At 47.7% G+C, this 19,812-nt stretch overlaps 1 protein-coding gene across 2 annotated transcripts in view; it reads right to left on the bottom strand.

Moving 5' to 3' along the window:
* The window catches only part of KNTC1 (kinetochore associated 1), a 2,501,313-nt gene that overhangs the window by 1,674,050 nt on the left and 807,451 nt on the right, over positions 1–19,812 (bottom strand). For both annotated transcript variants that reach the window (XM_069619627.1, XM_069619628.1), the window contains exons 29-30: positions 6,728–6,831; positions 3,562–3,664 (exon numbers count right to left, since the gene is read on the bottom strand). In XM_069619627.1, the coding sequence (XP_069475728.1) occupies positions 3,562–3,664; positions 6,728–6,831 (207 nt within the window). The remainder of the gene's footprint in view (positions 1–3,561; positions 3,665–6,727; positions 6,832–19,812) is intronic.

Raw genomic sequence — 19,812 nt, 5'->3', positions numbered from 1 at the left:
GACACGCAGGATAAGTTATGGGTGCGGATGGACAGGGCAGAGGCGCATTGTAGCCTAGCCGAAGTGTTGTGGCTCCCGAAGGAGCACAGACCTAGTCATTTATACCAGAGCGCCATTACCAAAATTATGGTGGACACTTGGGACAGGCTGGCGGGCCCTGAGGGGATTACCACATTCCCACCCCCCGTTACCCCCAGTTTTGGTAATGGGGACTTTACCCCGGGGTTTGAGAAGGGAGCATTTGCGGAGTGGCAGGAAGGAGGATGCAAGAAATGGTGTGACATGTTCTGGGGGGGGAGGTGCTATCCTTTAACGACTAAGAGGGAATTCTCTATACAGGAGAGTGGACGGCTTCGATAAGCACAGATATGCCTCTGGGTACTACAGCCGAAGGTCAGATTAGCGGCCACACGGGACCCAACACAATTTGAACATTTTTTACTTACTAATGACGGGTCGAAAGGTCTCATCTCCAACATATATAAAATTTTAATTGCCGCAAAAACAAGGACACAATGAGCCTACATGCGGGAATGGGAACGGGTCTTGGGACAGGAGATTGGTAGGGGGGAGTGGGAAAGGCTTTGGAGGAGGATACCCAAACTAGCTAGGGTGTCTCAATTGCAAGAGGCATGGTATAAAATACTATTCGGGTGGCATTATACCCCTGCCCGGCTACATAGATTTTACCCTTCAATATCGGGGACATGCTGGAGAGAGTGTGGATTGACGGGTACTGCAGAGCATATTTGGTGGGACTGCCCAAAGATCAAACCCTTTTGGGGAGACATACGCGAGGCACAGGAACAGGCGGTTGGCCGGGGAGAAGACAGAACCCCAATGCAGATCCTCTTGGCCACTCGCAATGCATCAGGGGAGGTGGAAGCTAGGGGAAGGGAAAGAGCAAAAGCAATTTTGACTCTGGTAGCCATGCAACTAATAGCACAAAGATGGAAAAGCCCTGAAGTCCCTAAGTGTCAAGACTGGTTGCGGAAGGTCTGGGAAATTGAGGCTTTGGAATGGGCAACTTACGCCATGAATGATAAAGTGCAGTCCTTTGCGGCGGACTGGGGGGGAGGAGGGGGTTCTGTCTGTGCTTAAAGATGACTTTAGGGTGATGTAGTGCCCGCAGCGGTTGAGACTTTTGGAGTTACAATAAACATGGAGATGCAGCCCGGATGAAAGGACAGTTAGGAGTTCTGATGCTAGTCGCCGAGGGGGGTGAGGAGAGGGAGGGAGAGTGCAGGGGTTGTTTTCATTCTGTTTGTTCTGTTATAAAATATCAATAAAAAGAGTTTACAAAAAAAATAAAAAGGTATTTGTACCACGCACATTCACCAACGGAACTGGTCCCCAGGTGGATCTGAAAACAAGAGGCGGGTGGGTTAGTCTGGTGAAGAGGGAGTAGGAAAGTGAGAGAAGTGGTGTGCTGTTGGAAGATTCAGTTCGGTTTTCACCATGCGCTGAGCTTTGGTGTGAATATCGGACCGATGCGAGACCTTGTGTGCTGTTGATGTGGCTTATGTGTTTGTTGTTACGGTGTGGTATTGTGAAGTGCATGCTGTTTGCTGAGCGAGAAGATGGTTGTGTGGGTTATTGTGTGAGTTAGGTAAGCAGAGATTAGAGCATAGGGTTAGTGGGTTATATATCTTGGTCCTTATAAATCTTGTTTGATGTATCCGGTTGTCCTATAGGTATGCATATTTTCCACATTTCTTTGCTGTTCGTCTAGTTTTAGAAGTATGCAACCTTTTGGGGATCCATGAAGAAAAGAAGGGCATCTTTACATTTCGATCCCTCCCTTACTGTACCATGATTTACGGTATCTGATGCATATCAAATCATTTAGCTGGGGTTACAAAGCAACTTCACTGGCACATTTGCATGGTAAACCTGATTCAGTGGACACAAGTCAGCGTAGGGATTGAAGTGTAAACTGTCACCAGTTACAGAGAGCAGATCCAACCTTAAGCAACCTACTGTGAGGCAACTTCGGTGAGGATCTTGCTACATTAGGAGACCGAACAGTGAAACTGTGGGAGAGAGACTGGTCGCACTTGCATCATGTACACAGAAGAGATTATATATTCTAGCCCTGAAGGAGTGAGCGGCTCTTTGCTTCTAGAAGGTTTCTGGCAAACATGCCGCAGTTGTGTGTTCTGATGACATCCTGGAAATGCAGTTATGGGCTGACCTAGACAAGGGTCTCCCCCTTAAAAATACCTCTCTGGTATACCAATCCTATAATGTGGGAGCGGGCGCACCAAAACACCCTGCCCTCCCAGAAGAAATCTGAAGACCTGAACAGACAGTCTCTGGAGGGATTTGGACTACAGATGTCAGAGAGGATGACTAAAATAGCATTGAAGAGGACTTCATTACTCTTCAGAAAGTACACCTGGGAACGTATAACTAGGTAGCGTTCAACGCCCTGCAATGAAGAAAATATTAGAACCCTCAGAAATTCTTGTAATTCTGGTTCTGCAGGCTTTGGTAATGAGTCTCCCAAATGAGGGTTAGCAACGTACCGTGCAGATTCTGATTCCAGACTGTCCCAAAAAAGTTACAGGTGAATGAATCTGGGTTCTCTCAAGTGAGGGGCAATAAAAAAAATCTCCTACAAAGAAAGGTAATTACCTCACAAAATAGATAACAGGTATGTCTGATCTGTCAAAAGGTTTCCCATGTGTTCGGAAGCCAATAGAAATACTCAAATAGGCATCACTGTTGAATCGAGAGAGCTTGTGACAGGGCCAGCTCACTTTATGAAACGTTAGGACTAAACTGGGCACGCAATATGCTGGGCACCAAGTAAGATGTTAAAGTGGGAGTATTTTATAAGCAATAAAAATATGTTTGAACTGAAAAGCAAAAATGTTTTTTGTAGTAATTATTTCTTTCCACCTAGTTATTAATGTACATTAAAAGATTCAGGTTCTCCTCCTCACATCAGGCAGTAATAATAGTTTCTTCCTGTGGTACTACGTGTACCATTGGTCCAAACACATCCATGGAGCGATCTGGGTGAAAGCAGGGGCATAAGAAACTATATATGTGTCTGTTTCCAATGTTTTGTCAGTGTATTTTTACTCAATATTTTTGTTTTTTGGGGGGCATTTGCCTATTTGTAGGGAGTAAAAGTAGGCAGCATCACTTATCTGTAGGGGGGGGGCAATATGCATAAATAAAATGGTTTAATAGAGAAGGAATTAATTGATCTAAATAAAAAAATAATCAGCAAATAAAGGCACTACAAAGTATGGCAAATGGTTATACGTCGAAATGTAACTGCATTAGGAACTTACCACACTGAAAAATACAGACATCGGTCTATAAGAGTTTTGTGCTGCGTCTCACAGTGGGGCAAGTGAAGGCACTTCATTTTTTCATGAAAACAATCAGAAAAACTGGGTTAAGGGAGGTGTAATGATTGTGGCCATGTGCCTCGTCCTTATCAGGATTATCTTCTTCACAATGTTACGAAGAACAGCAGGCAAGTTTCAATAGCTTAATATTAACAGTTGTCCTTTTAATCTAAAAATTAAGGGAACACATATTTACCATCATTGGTTTGTCATTGGAGACATTAAATCCTCTTATCCCGTAATCCCGTAGTAGCTTCTTCATCTCCATCAGTCTGTAACTTTCTTGTAATAATTGTACCCTTAGAAAGAAATTGTCTTCAATTAATTGTTCATATTTTACAAAACTTATATTTAATTAATTAGTCTAAAACATCAAAGCGTGAGTATGTGTGTCTGTATGTGTGTGAGTCTGTCTGTGTGTGTCTTTTTTGTCTCAAACAAGAGGTTATTGCCGAAGTGGTTTTGGCAATACAGGCACTAGCTGCTACAATAGCCCGTGAACTGGTTCCCAGGTTTTAAATGTGTTAAAGATTTAACTTAAACAATTCCATTTCTGAATGGCCCATCAATAAAGGTGATACTTTGAAGAAAGTACTTGGTTGAGAACTTGCACAACACATACTATCGCGTAATCAATCCTAGGTGCCTCCACATGCACTTAAGGCACAAAGCCACAGGGAAACCCCCCCCCATCAATTTCCTCTTGCAGTTGGTAATCTGCGACATCCAAAATGCACACTAAATCCTCGAACACCGGTGGACCCATACAGAGGACATGGTGCCTGCATTAGCCGAAACTAGCTAGAAACCACCTGGAATGTAATCCGTATAGAGATAAAAATTGCTTTCTGGGTTGGACTGATCCAGAATCCAGACAGCCACAAACCTCCATATCATATTGTACGCTGCAACAAGGATAGGAACCCCTCTCAGCCGCTTGTGGGAGGACCATCAGGGAAAACCATTCAGAGCCCGTCCTCCCCATAAGTTGGACAGTGACAGGAAAGAGGCCCTCAATTCCTGTCGCCTCCCTGGTTCCAGCTTCTATCTCAGCAGTGCATCTCGGTCTCAAGCCATGTATCGTATAAAAGTTTGTCAGTGTTTTTCAGTTTCTTTTAGAGACATCACTTGAACGGGAGGACAATAAGCAGCACAGAAGAGTAAGCCATAGCAGAAGGAGAAGACCAACAAAGAGGAGAACGATATAGCACCCATGTGAACCAGCACTGTGGGGTTTGCTGATCTGGGTAGAAAGAAGCTGCAGCACTGATGTGCAGCAAGCCCAGTAACCACGTGGTTCTGCCAAAGGAGAGTGGGGACGAAGCACAGTAGCCAGTAATCCCCCCTAGACCACCAGAGACTAAAAGATGACAACCCCAGCACCACCACCATGGAACTTACCTTAGTGGCACCATCTCACAAAACAAAAGCAATTGCCTCTCAGCGCCACCATTGTGGTTCCACAACAGACCAGGATGAAACAAGTGGGCAGGGTTTAGCCCACTGGTGATTTTTGCAACACAGCCAGAGTGGGGGTAGACAGGGCATGATTGGAAAGGGACAAAAGCCCACTCCAAGCCAGAAGAGGGTCATAAAAACTCAGACAGTGTGGTTGATATGGGTGAGGAAGGGGACGTCCTAGAGACCACCAGTAGGGAGGAAGGAGTGGTGAAGTGTGGAGGCAAATGCTGTAGAAGTTGCGGTATTGGCTAAGGAGTGGAAGTTGTACTGCAGTGGGAGAGTGCATGATAGTATGGCGAGTGTGGTTAGGTAAACGGAGTGATTGTAAATTATAGGATACGTGGTGTCGAGGAGCAGGGAGTTGTGGTGGTGTGGAGTTGGCGATGGTGGTGTGGAGCAGGACAGAGTGGTGGTGTGGAGGAAGAAGTAGTGTGGATGAGCGAGTGCTAGCAAGTGGGAAAAGAGGAGTACCATCAAAGGTTTGAGGCGAGGCCTGGAAGGAGTGAGACATTGGAGTGAAATGAAGGTAGAGGGAGGAGAGAAATAAGGTGGGTGGAGCTGGAGGAGGACATTAGTAGTAACAATAGAGGGGAAGGTCAGGAAAGCTTGAACGTGATAAGGAACAAATGTAGCTGGGTATATGCAAGGCACTTCCCCCTACCCTTGTAGAACACCAACCACTGGATAGAGTCAGGACAGTGAAAAAGTCCCTGAGGGAATAAAGGTAGAAAAAGCATCTTCCCGTTAGGTACTTCCTTTGAGTACAAGCTACAGATTAGACAGTAGGGGTTATCATTCGCTATGCACTAACCCAGGGCCAGGGACGACTGGGCTTTGGAGGAGGTGCTTTTGTAGATGAAAGTGAGTGAAGGCCATAGGTCCTAGAGACAATCAATAAAAACCCTTGAACCATATGAGTTTGAGAGCGATTCCTGTGCCATCTGTGGCAACACAAATATTTTGCATTGTGGGCTCCAATGGCGCAGATAAAACCTGACACCCATGCTTTTGATTGAGGAAAGACACTACACATTTGACTGCCTCATACCAAAAGCAGATGTGCTCATTCGGAATGACCAGTGGTTCGATGGTGCAAAGCCAGATAGTCTAAACTTCACAATTGATCAAGGGTTTCTTAAGATCTAATTTGGGCCAGCCACCACAATCGTATCCATCACAACCTTATGTTTTGATAATTTTCACAACTAAGTGACAGATTTAATAAAAGGAACAGAACATATTGCTCAGATGATGGAGACCAACAACAGTAAAACTCGTAAAGACATTGGGCCTCATCAGGCGGTTGGCGGCATCCCAGCGGTAATTGCACCAAGATACCAACAAAGCAAATAGCGTTACTGCTACTTGGTCTGGCGCTATTTGCGCCGGATCATGAGTATCGGTAAGGTGGTAAATCCCCATCGAGTCTGCAAATTGCACCGCCGCTAATAGCCCAGAAAACGCCCTCTCCGCCAGCGCACTCACCCCCAGCTTAGAGCTGGAGGTGAATGCATTCTGGCAGGGCCGAATTTTTGATTGGGCCAGCCCTTAAAGGCAGCGGTAATAGCATTACTGCTGCATTTAAGGACTACAGCCCAACTCATGATGATGCCCAATTGTCTCCAAAAATGAGAATTGCCACGAGAAAAGTTCTAACTCTTGAACACTCGTGTCAGTATTTAATTACGTTGAGTATGTCATTTTGATTTGGGTCATGCATTGAATTATCTAACAATTTGAAAATACAATATGTGGCTGGTAATTAGTCAATAATTAGTAATTAACTTTACTATAAACCCCAGTGGTTCAAACACCAATCTTGGTTTAGTCTGTATCTCAATTGTGGTAAAAAGTAGAAAACATTAACAAGAAGATGGCACAATAAAATCATGGGCCCTTACTTTGGATGCTGCATTTTCAAATGATGCTTCACCAGCTGCTCCACGGTTTCGCTCCAGGGCATGCTTGCGCCATACATTATCTGCAGCACTGCATCAAAAATTAGCTGTGTGAAGATTAAGATCGGTATTCAAATAAACTCTTTGGTAGCTCCTAATTCCATTTGACCAAATTACGATGTTCATTGATTGACACTAGAATTTCTAATTGACAGTTTCCCTGAGGCAAAAAACTTGTTTAAAATAAAGTCTCATTTAATTTGTTAAACAACACGCACACAATGTCCTTACTTGTATGAAGAGTTTCTGTGTGTGTTATTTAATGCGTTCTCTTCACTTCCCTTTCCTTCAAGATCACACTTATGTTGCATGCATACCAGTGACTGGGTATTTTAAAGTCCTGTGTTTATTTGTATAATTTTGAAGGGATTTCAGGTAACTTGTCAGTGCACTCAAAGGGCCAGATTTATGGAATTCAGCACAGCAAAGGCGCAAGCGCCGCGAGGAGAAGCGTGCGCCAGCCTTGGCGCAAAGAAACAATTGCGCGGCACGCGTATTCATGGAGTCCCTACTAGCTGTGGCGCAACGAACAAGCAGTGCAAGTACCGCCCCAACACGCCCCCAAGTGCAGTAAAAAGCCAGTGAAATGCCCAACACGCCGCAGGCCCTTGCGGCATCCCTGGTGCAGCATACAGCCCCCCCACCCCAGCCAAATAGCGTGAAAACTCGGTGCAGACGGGGTACACACTGAGTTTCCACACGATTTGGTTGGGGTGCGGACAGGGTACGTGCTGAGTTTCCACGCAATTTGGCAAGGTGCGGACGGGATATGTGCTGAGTTCCCACGTGGTTTTGCTGGGGTGTGGACGGGCTATGCGCGGAGTTTCCACTCAATTTGGCTGGGGTGCGAACGGGGTACACACTGAGTGTGTGGAAACGCACGCTAAAATCCACTGGAAGCAGATCCCTCAAGACGGGACAGTCACACCCCATCACCCATGACCACACCCCACACCACATGGGACCCCCCCACCCGTGACTACACCCTGCAGGCAGCCCACACCACATGGGAACCCCCCCAATCACCCGTGACCACCCCCAGCAGGCAGCACACACTACAAGGGACCCCCCTAGCACCCATCACGTGTGACCACACCCCGCAGGCAGCCCACACCACATGGGACCCCCCCTCATCGCCCGTGACCACACCACAAGGGAGTCTAGGGGTGTCACGGTATTGGCGGTATGATAACCTTCTTGCCAAATGACGGTATATCATGATTATCGCGGTACAGCAGGTGGAGTTAACTAATCTTAACAAATATTTTCTTAAAAGGTCATAAATTGGCACTATTTTGAAACTTGTCTCTGCACATTTTTTGCTGATCCTCCATGAATCTAAGGCGGCTGCGGATTTGGTCTTTCATGGCGGTCACTCGATCGCCTTGAATGAAAAAGAGTGACTAATGGAAGTGTTAAAATGCACATTTTGTGTAATGAGCTTGCTGCTCAGTCACAGGTCATCGCGTTGAAAATTGACCTCAACCTGCATTATTCTGGAGCCACATAGAATGGGCATCATGACCCCTCGCTGTGATCAGTCATTAAAGTTTGTTTTGATAACGATTTATCCCATTATAAGAAGAAAAGTCACTCATGTGAGGTCTGAAAGCCCATGTCATTGTGTGTCATTTGTCAAAATGTCATAGCCAACACACTCACCGAAAGGTTGCATATTGATCAAATTACGATAGCTTGTTTACCATCTGCCTGGTATATTATGAAGGGCGGAGTCACAACTGACCATGTAATCCTAACAGGACAGCGTTCAGTGGCCGCTGTTTATTTCTTTCTTGATTCTTGCAATACATGTTCATTTACCTTCTTAAAGATAGTTGTTAGGGCGAATTCTCTTATAAGGCTAATTTCCCTAACCTAGTGAGTCCCCCAGCAGCTTTGCTGGATTTTTGTGGTTTGTTTTTTTCTCCTTCGAAAGAGTGAGACTCTTTTACTCCCACTCTTAAGCATTATTTGAGGTATGTCTTTGACTTGTTATGTGCTTATGGGCTATGGGGTTTCTTTTTGCTCCATAGGGTATTATCTGTTTTTCTGTATGTGTGGTACACAGCACCTTCAGTGCAGTACCAGCGGGGTGTCACAGTGACCCCCAAACAGATTCCATACCCTGGGACTGACTACTGTCTCCCAGGGCATGTAAAGTCACCATTGGCTTTACTAGTCCAAAATTGTGAAAAGAACCAGTACAAACCATCATATTGTGGAAGTACTGGTAAGGGGTAATTCGATTGCCCCCTGGGTCTGTTTTCGAGGGGGCACTGTGCAGTCGCCCCTCGTCGAGTTTCTGGCTGGTGGCAGTGGTTACCATGTGAAATATTCCACCAGAATATTCTCCATGGTATTTTCCCATTGATTTTAAACGCACCACTTTTTGGTGCAATGTTAAAGATACCGCCGGTTTATTTATTTAATATTAAATCACAGGTTGGGTCTTTTTGCCAGAACTCGATTCTAAAATGGCGTTTGTGTCCGTCTCTGTAACGCATTTTACTCTGATTGGCCCAGTGGTGAGCCGCCCGGCTCACCACTTAGCATGTGTGATTGACAGCTAGGCTGATGAATGGGGTTTTTTCTGCATAAAAGCAGGGCCTTTGGGACTGGAACTTCAGAAGTCGCCACAGGACCTAAGAATCCGAAGAGGGAAGAAGCTGAGCCATCTGCAACGACGACACCACCACCACTTTCCAGACAACAAGAGAAGATCTTCTGCTAGACGAGTCTTCTTCCCCTGAGCTGGTGGGATCAACAAGTTCATCCTTTTCACCTTCCAAAGATGTCTCTTGGTCGAATCGCCCATGCCAAGCACCCCGGCGGCCGGATAGCCAAGCTCACCACTTTTGACCGCAAATAAAAGTACGGCACCTTTTAATCGGGAACTCTGCAGCTGGTTTCATCCCTGTGCAGTGCAACGACTCCCCGTCCCCTCCTCGACGAGATCTTCTCTTCCCCTGGTCGGAACCACAAACTTCAACCACTGCCAGGAACAACTGCCCCCGCTGGAGCTTCCTTTCTCTTTAAGGTACTGTGTCCTGCCTGGCCTCCCCTTTCTACAGATTGCTAAAGGTGACCCTTAAATCCTTGGCTTCTAAACTGGGTTGGCTCCAGGCCTTCTAACTATAACTTTTGAATCTCCCCAACCTCTTTTGAACACTCTGCAAAGACTTTCAGTGCACTTTAAACCGTGTGATCCTGGGCACATTTCGCTTTGCTCCATTTAAAGTGGGCCTGGCCTATGAACTTTGGCTCTACAGTATAACCTGCCTTTCTCCCCTTGCTCTGAACTCTTAAGTGTTGGGAACTGTTTTATTTTATGCTCTGCCTTTTCTCGCCCTTTAACTACATTATCAGAGTGCCAGCTTGGTTAAGCGCTCACATCTGTTCTAACAAATAGTAGTGTTTTAACCCTGACTTGTCTGATAACTATTAAGGGAGGTGTGTATACTTTACCGGACTGTGTTTTAACTTGCTTTTGATTGAGAGTCCTAGTATATGCCATAAAGTGTGTTTTAAATAAATAATTATATACTTTTTATACAAAGCTCTGGTCAGTGTTTGATTGCTCTACTGTGTTTTGGCCCTATTGTGTATACTCTGCATACTGCCCTACTCTTCTTGAGAGAAGTCTGACTGCTCAGCCACAGCTACCAGGTAAATCTGGGTGGTGCAGACTGCTACCAATTGGGTTTACTGCTTACTCCTGTAGTCTTAATCTTTTTGCAGTGTTCCCCAAGGGAACTGCACAGGATTCTGCCTAACAATAGTGGCACAAAAACTTTTTGAAAATGACAAAGTTAAAATACATATCGGCATAAATATGGCCTAGACCACCACATCACCACAGCCCCATCATTACCATTTTCCCTAGACCTGAGCGGATTAGGACCCTTGTCATGCGAGTTGAGACGGAGGAATGCTTTCATGCGTGGTGTCACAAATCGAGGATAGACCTGAGAAATAACTCACCCCATTGCGCTGGAAAACTCAAATTGAATGTAGAATCTGTCCTGCCTGCTTGAGTCCAGTGCCATATGCAGAAGCCAGGTGAAGGATCAACTGGAGCAACAACTCTAGTGACAATGTGCAAATCTACACGGAGGGCAGTGGGGGCGGGGGGTTTATATACTAGCACACGCACTGATGGGCCCAGTGTCATACAATCTACAGAGCTAACGTTTTCTTGTGGACATGCATCAGAAGGGCATCCAGTTCATCCCCCCCTTTGAATTCTGGGATGTGTAGTTCCCCATCTTTCAAATTGGTGGGAAAACAACAAATCGGCTGATCTTTAACCAGACTGTACTGATCACAGGGAAAGAGCAGTCACAGCATCAAAGCTGTGTTTACTAATGTGGCCTCACTTGTCTGCCAAACAAGGCCCCCTTGGCAGATGCAACACATCCCACAGTGAAAGATCCAGACTGCGCAGCACTTGCTTACTGCAGCCTTTCCAAATCAGATTGAAAAGCTCACTTAATAGCTGCAGGCCCTAAAACGGTATACTGGTATAAAAAACGTGATGGTTATTATAGTTCAATTAACGGTATACCGTTATGCCCCTACGCCCCGTTACACCCCTACCGTTACGCCCCCCCATCATCCGTGACCACAGGCAGCCCACACCACAAGGGAGACCCCCCCGGCCATCACCCGTGACCACACCCAGCAGGCAGCTCACACCACAAGGGACACCCTCAATCACCCGTGACCACAACCCGCAGGCAACCCACACCACAAGGGATCACCCGTAAACACACCCTGCAGGCACCTCATACCACAAGGGACACCCCACCATCTGTGATGCCACCCCACAGGCATCCCACACCACATGGGACCACCCATCACCCATGACGGCAACCTGCAGGCAGGCCCTGTATACTGGACACCACCTGCCTTCCGGATGCTGACATAGTGACACGCGTACACTCCATCAATGGGGTATTTGTGAACTTGCATGCAATGTATTGACACCACCCTCAACCTCCTGTCCACAAAACATACACTAAACAAAAAAGCCATACACCTGGCCCACACGCATCAGTGTCCCAGCTGATCACACGCAATTGCTGACTGCAACCACATCCCAACATACATATCACAAATGTGTATGCCAAAGAGCGGCCTTGCATGCCATGTGACAAAGTAATGTAAAAAAAAAAAACACATGTACAAATATACACACCGTGACAGAATTCAAAGTACCCTCGATTTGTGTCACATTAAGAGACATTTGCCTGGCGTATCATGTCATAGGCCTCAATGAGCACACATCACATGAACCTATTACCCCATAAACACACGAGTGACCCTCCCATGTGTGAGGGACATGACATCCAATCAAATCACAGGTCATTCTCATTGCACATGTACACAAGTGTGCAAAGGGCCAAAGAGTCCCGGGAGGGGGAACCGAATGAAGACAGACACTAGAAATGTGTCTGGGCAGGTGACATTGAGACGGTGCCCGTGCCTGGGAAGTGTTGCGGATTGGGCAGTTAGATGAAATGTGGTTGCGGATTGGGCAGTTCTGCACATGTGAAGGACATCAAGAAAAACACCCAAAGCGACACCAAAGTTAATCTGGCCAGCTGGCGTCAAATCCAAGCCAAAGTGAAAACAGAAGTTGCAAACTGTCGGTAGGTGTCTGTTGGCATACATAAAAACAGTCAAAAGATTGTGCATGCCTGTGAGCCAGTGCCAGTGTGACAAGGTCAGAGGGTATACAGATAACCATAGCAGATTTCCACAGGACCTCAATCAAGGCAAAGGATTACCAAAAGCACAAGCCCTGAGGAATGACCCAAGTCATTATTGTGTACATGGCAAACATACTGTTACCTAACATATACTGCAGCACTGGTCTGTCCGTGTGTCAAACCCTAGCAATAGAAAAATAGGAATAGCAAAGCAGGATGTCCAACTATACGAGATACAATTATATTAGGACAAAGACATGATTGTGAAGGCAATTACACTGCAGCAAGCAAATCCTGTTCCAAAGATTTCAAATTTACACACTCCCATCACTCACCCAACCCACCAGCCTCCCAAAAACACTGAGGACCAAGACACAAATATGCTGCACATGTGAAATCAAACACCCCCACACAGTGCACACTCCAAATCCACCTTAACACCCATCCACTGGTCATGCACACCAGGACATGCCCCCATGCAAATGGATGTCAAAAATGACACATACACGCTTGTGTGCACACACATGAACAACACTGGTCATCATCAGGGACACAGAACAGAGTAAGGAAGCGTCAAACTTGCACAAAATCCAAGACCAAACACCACTTATAGTAAAAATAAGAAAATATATTAAAAACAAGTATGAAAGTCACAATAATTTCCTGAAAATAAATAAAATGTGCATGAAATCACCCAAAAAAGTAAGCATGTCCAAATGAAAAAAATATATATATGTCAAACTCAAAAATGCGGTCCATGTCTCTAAATGACTGAAAATAAAAAACAAAATTAAAAGAAATCCATTCCATCATGGTGAACACAAAAGGATCCAAAAAGATGCAAACTATGTACAAGTATAAGAGGTCCATTGTCCCTAATGCATAACAAAAACATGAAAAAACAATCCACGAAATGACAGCAAAAAATAACTATATACAAAAAGTGGAGCACAGTCCAATAAATCCCAAAAAATTAACCAAAATATGAAACTTACACCTCAATAACTATATACAATGGCAGCGGGCTGGTCCTTCTCCTCACCATGCTCCATCATTCTCGGCCAGAGCATCATTGAACACTGCGTCCACTTCCCCTAGGCGGGCCTCCGCTTCCCCCTCGAGGGCTTGCAGGGACTCCAACATGCTCCTCTCAAACTCCCTGCAAGTCTCCTCGAGGACCTCAGCCTGCCTCTCTGCCTGACGCAGTGAATTCTCTGCCCTGGCGAGTCTTGCCTCCCGTTCCCGCTGCCGCTCTGCCCCGATCTGTGGGCCCAAACACTCCCACACAGAAGACATCCTTTGTGTAAGGTCCAGTTTTCCCCCTGCCTGATGGCCGATACCTTCCTCCCTACGATAGAATGCCCAGAGTCCTGTCGCCTCCTACTCCGAGCCTGCTGTTGCCTAATAGCCCCGTGCCTGCACCTCAAGGACAGCCTCCGGAATGAATACCACCCCCGGGGCAGTCGTGCACGTGCCATGCTCCTTGGTGCCTGGTCTTCCTCCATTTCCACTTCTCCTGTCGCCGGCTGGATCTGCCAGTTGACCACCTCGGCTGATCCAACTTCGACTCCCGACTCTGGCAGGGATGTGATCTCCACCAGACTGGCTGCCGGGGTTGGGACAGGTACAGGGGGCCCTGGTGGTATTTGGGCCGGTAGATGGCAGGGAGGATGACTGGCGAACAGAGGAGGACAAGGAGGGGGTCACAAAAGTGGGCAGCCCATGCACCCATTGCGAGACCAGGAAATGTACTAGCCAGTTCAGGAGACGCCAGAGCTCATCGTGATGACATGCAAGCCCCCGATTGGAAGCCTGCACATCATCATGAATGGTGCCTGTACACCTCATGATACCGGCCAGCACAGGTTCTACCCTGTCCTGAATGGCGACATCCGCAGGTATTGGGGTTTCTGTTTGTGTGGAAAAATCTGCCACCTGCGGATGAGTCCGGCCTAACGCATGCCCGCAGGTTCATACTGATGCATTAGCATTCCCAGGGGCATGATTAGGCACAGGCACCTCCACGGCGACCTGCACTGCCTCCTGCCCCCGAGTCTGGACTGCACCAGTCACACCCACGTCATCACCCCCACCGGGCCGGGCTGATGTCGCGTCCACCTCCTCCACCTGCTCCACCTGCGCTGACTGGGATGCCTCCCCACCGTCTTCTGCATCCAATTGCCCCTGGGCTACCTCACCTGTCCCACCCACTGCCGCGGAGCCCACAACCAACCTCACCCTCTTGGGCCTCCCCTCAGCAGCTGCAGCTGTTGCCTCAGACGCGGCAGCAGTCACATCGCTCCCCGAAGATCAAATGACCTCTGAGTGTGACTGGGCCTTGCATCTGTGCCTGGTGGAGGCATTCCTGCTGCCTTGCGCCACAGCGCCTTCTCCAACCTCTTCTTCCATCGTCACTGTGGATGGGGAGACATAGAACACAAACAGGGTACTGAACATATGTCTGTTTTGCACAAAGCAAGAGTGGCACTGTCAAAGATCACAAACAACATCACCGTCCACAACATACAGGTTAGTGCAATTAACACACATGCACAATCATGTCTGGCATCCTCAACAGACAATCAGATCCTTGGACAAGACACTGTCAGCACCTCAAAATTGTGCATTCACCTCACATGTATCATGGGACATACACATCTCATTCACACACATCAGCTGACAGTCATGAAGCAGGCTATGGAGCCATCACGTCAGAGTGCAGTAGAGGTCAATTTGGCAGCATAAGTCAATCACACAATCTCAAGTGACATCCATCCTGGAGTGTTGGCCAGTCAAACGCTCACTCTTCAGACACATGGACATATGCACCATGCATGTCCATGATGTTGCCAAAGGCACCCATGTGTGACACCTCTCACATGGACAAGTCCAGACACATGAAATCAAACATGTGCATGTCGTTACATGCTGCCATGCATCACACATTGCTACACAAACACTGTTGATGTGACATGCTTGAATGGACTCACATTCAGCACTGTCTGGGACATCACACATCTGTACAAGAGGCATACCAGACATAAGGCCAAGGTGCACACTCCAACAATACATCAACATGCACTATGGTGGACAAGTACACATGGACACTTACCAATCGACTCCAGAAGGAGATCCGAATCGGACGTACAGCGCTGGGTAGAACCGCTCCAGGACCCGCATGTTGTCAGTGGTCAACCGGCCGCGACGCCCCTATTGGTTCACACCAGCCTTGAGGAAGCACCAGGCCTTGTTGTGGGTCCTGGCTTTGAAGTCCTCCCAGCGCTTGTGACCATGGATGTAGTCGCAGGGTGCCACCCCCTCCGTGTTGATGGCACCCACAATGTCTGTCCAAATCTTCCTCCGTCCTTCCTTGCAGAGTTACGATGGTTCGTGGAAGAGGACATCATAATGCACCAGGACTTGCTCCACCAGGATGTCAACTTCCCTGGCTGAGAAGCTGACAGCCCTCTACATCGCTGCCGTGGGGTTGCCACTTGTTCTTTGATGATGTTGCTTCAGACAGGGCAACCCCGAGGCAGGTGTGGGTGGGCAAGGTGGTCCTGGTGCTGAGCTGTGGAGCTGTGGTCTCACACGTCGGGAGACTTCTGGATCAGCAGATGTGGTCACAGGTCTGACGACAGGAGCACTGGCAATGGCTATACAGCAGGCACCAACATTGCAGTGGGCAGGCAGCAGCAGATGGCTCGTAGAAGGCAGCTCGTTGCACCTGGAGGCAGGTAAATTGGTGCGTGGGTCTTTTGTGTTAATCGCGTGTGCAGCCGGAAACTGAGTGACTCCGCTCGTGTGGAAACAGCGCGTTAGCGTGGACTTAGAGGAAAGGGCCTATGCGTATAAGTTACGCGACACGCGCTGGACGTTGGGCGTTAGCATACAATATCGGGATAAATCAGTGCATAGGAGACCATCACACGCTTGTGATAGCGAAGGGACGTGTGGACTGCTGCGATTCTAGCGTTTCCACGCAATCTCTTCCCTACAGCAAGAGTGCAAGCTTTTTCTTTTGGTGGGGGATTTAACTTTGCGCGTGCATTTTGATTTTTGTTTTTGAGGCGGACGGTGAGTCGTGTAGGCATTTTGCATACTGTGGGTGCCTCAGTGTCTCGCGTACCCCCATTTTTGAGGTCATACTATCCTACGTGTCCTTCGCGTATGCAATTTTTTGTGTTGCTGGGTGCCACAGCGTACTGCATTACGTTTTTACTTTACACCAACCAACATCAACAAGATTAGCCCATTCTATGCGTCCTTCAACATAGATAGGAAAAACATCCCAGTAGCCAAACAAGTAAAAACCTTGGGTTTCTATCTTGACACCACCTCAACCTACAAAAACAAATCAACATGACTGTCTCAGTCACTGCCTACACGGGCAAACTAATAAGGGCCTGCAGACCGCTACTCTCCACAGAAAGCTGCCTTACCCTTTTTCCAGAGCACTTACATTATCCAAACTGGACCATTGCAACAGACTTTATTTAGGAGCGAACAAGTTCGTCCTCAATAAATTGCAAATAATGCAGAATAATGCACTTAGAGTTGCCTTAAACATCCCTAGGAATGAGCATCTCTGCAATAAGAAAACAAGACAAATGGCTCTCTGTCAAGGAAAAGATTGAGCTGAAAACACTATGTCTCACATTCAAATCATTATACCACACAGCCCCTCCCAACCACACAAATTCACTGTCAGATCCACCACACAGGTCACCAGGTCAGCCAACACATCCTGTATTGTAGTCCTGAGGTACAAGCTGAAAAACACAGGAGGGAGCAGCGTCCCTGTACTAGCAGCTCAACTGTGGAATACTATTGCACCATCCATTAGGACAACTCAGCATCTCACCAATTTTAGAAGAAACACAATTTCTTGGCTACTCAGCAAGTAACAATAGACTTACTCAACCTGCATCCTTCGTCAATACCATTGCCTGTAACAAACTTATCAACTGCATGTAACAAATGTATCATCATCATGTCTAACAAATGTATCACCATCATGTCCATTTATACTACTGTAATTTTGACCACCTGCATATGCCTATAACTTTGCTACTTGTTCCAACGTGCCCAGATACCTCAGGGTCAGGTGCGCTATAAAAATAAAATAAACAAACACGTGGGCAAACGAGTGGTCGCATACACGTAATATTAGTTTTTGGGGTGCCTGTGGGTTACGCGCCACATTTATTTTTCCCCCAGGGATTACACTGAGCCTTGCGGGTGCACACTGGTACGTTTAACATCACGTACACTGCCCCCTCACTGAAATTGCCTAGGACAATTGATATCTGTGCCTCCTATTGCACAATTCCATCAGTGCCATGAGTGAGAGGGCAACAAGTGGGAAGGGTGGACGAGGTGGCTGATGTGCCCAGGGCCATGCAGGGAGAGCTGTGGCCCCCACCCAACAGGGTCAGGGAGATGCAGCTAATGCTGACGTCCCCAGAACCCAGGGTCCCGGGGCAGCAGTGTCATCTGCTGTCCCTACCAGCCAGGGTCAGGAAGCTGCAGGGGCAGCTGCAGCACCCGACGCACAGGCTCAGGGTCCCACAGCAAGGTCTGTAGTGGTCCAGGCACAGGTCCACAGGGACCCAGGTGCAGTAGTCCTGTCTCTAAGGGGAAGGCACTTGTCGGGGAAGTGGCGGCCACCAGCACACAGGTACGGATACCTGCAAGGCAACCTCCTGTCCAAACATCGGTGGGTGATGCCATAGCCCAGTCCACCAGTGCTCCAGCCCCCTACTGACCCAAGTGGTCCCAGCCACTCAGGGTCTGCACTGCCTTGCAAGAAGGCAAAGCATGCAGTAGCGGGAAAGGCTCCAAGGCACGGCACAGGAGACCCACACGTCGAGGAAGAGAAGGGTCAGTGATGAGGAACTCCTGATCCTCGTGGACTACGTGCGGTAACACCAACGTGACATGCTAGTGCGGGCAGGGAGCACACATACGCATGCTTAGCGTATGGCCCACTGGCAGCGCATCACAGATCTAATCAATGCCTTGGGCAATGAGAGGCGCACAGCTTCTGAGGCAGTGAAGCGTTGGAATGACCTCCGATGCCGAGCCAAAGAGTAGCTGGGTAGCGCCTATGCCTCTAGTATGGTGACTGGAGGTGGGCCAGCACAAGAGGACGATGAGCTCACTCAACATGAAGAACAAGTCAGTGATATGATTGATGAGGAGCAGATCCAATGCGTGGGAGACCTGCCCATTTATGAGGACATGTCCGGTGAGGGTGATGCTTGTGCGTCCGTGACATGTGTATGTTGCTTGGCTGGATTGTTGGGATTGTCCGGCAGTTCTGCCTGCATTTACATGACTGCCATGGGTGGGCATGCCATGGTGGACTGACACGTGATTGTTGTCCTGAAGACTGCATGCATAAGATGTGCTGCACACCGTGACAATCGTCCTCACCACACATAATCACTCCTTTCATGTCACTCTCTGTGCAACCTCTCGTGGCCCTCAGGCTGCTCCAACCTGTGATGGCGGATAGCCTGTGATAATCTTCCACTCCGCACTATACTTCTCTACTCACATCTGTGATATCTCTGAGAAATCACCCTGCCAGATGCACCTCCTTAGAGGTATTCTTCCTTTCCTCTCATTACCCCTGCAGCTCACTGTCACCAGAGGACTGGTCTTTCCTATGGTGGGCTACTGCAATGGACTCTTACTATATTTTGGTGGTTGAACTCTCTTGCCTCTGCAACTCATCCAGACCAGGACTGTGGGAAGTGTCCTCTTGGGTTGGGGCCAGGGATTGTGTCTGCCTCGGAGTGTGATGATGCCACTGTCTCCCAGTGGCTACGACTGTTCTTTTCTAAACCCTGTGCATTGTCCACAAGTCCTAAGGGGTTCTGGGGCCGATATTAGTTCAACTGCATCTTCAGAATGTGCTTACTTGTCATAGTCTTCACTCATCCATTTCCCATTCACTCTTGGTCAGTACCTCCTCATTGCAATGAGTTGGTGGTTAATTTCTATCTTTGGCTGAGCCCTCCCTCTGGTACAGCCTCCCTACCTCAATGGAACTGCAGGTGAACCTTCTCCAGGTATGAAGGCACATCTGATGCTTCCTCATGTGTTGGACTTACTCTCCTCCTCTCCCCTGCTGGAGTCCAGGATGACTGAGATGATGCACTAGTGACCTGGTAACAATCTGGTCTCTGACACGGTCCTCTGAGCCAACATTTTCACCCATGCACTGCATCCCGGGCATCTCCCGTACTTGATGTCCGTTTACTGTATCCCTACAACTCACTACCGCCACTTGACACCTGATGTCTGCAT

Source organism: Ambystoma mexicanum, chromosome 10 (assembly GCF_040938575.1).
Source record: "Ambystoma mexicanum isolate Mex_15411 chromosome 10, UKY_AmexF1_1, whole genome shotgun sequence".
Classification (NCBI taxonomy): domain Eukaryota; kingdom Metazoa; phylum Chordata; class Amphibia; order Caudata; family Ambystomatidae; genus Ambystoma; species Ambystoma mexicanum.
Note: the sequence above shows the minus strand (reverse complement) of the source record. Positions and strands in the feature narration are given on the sequence as shown.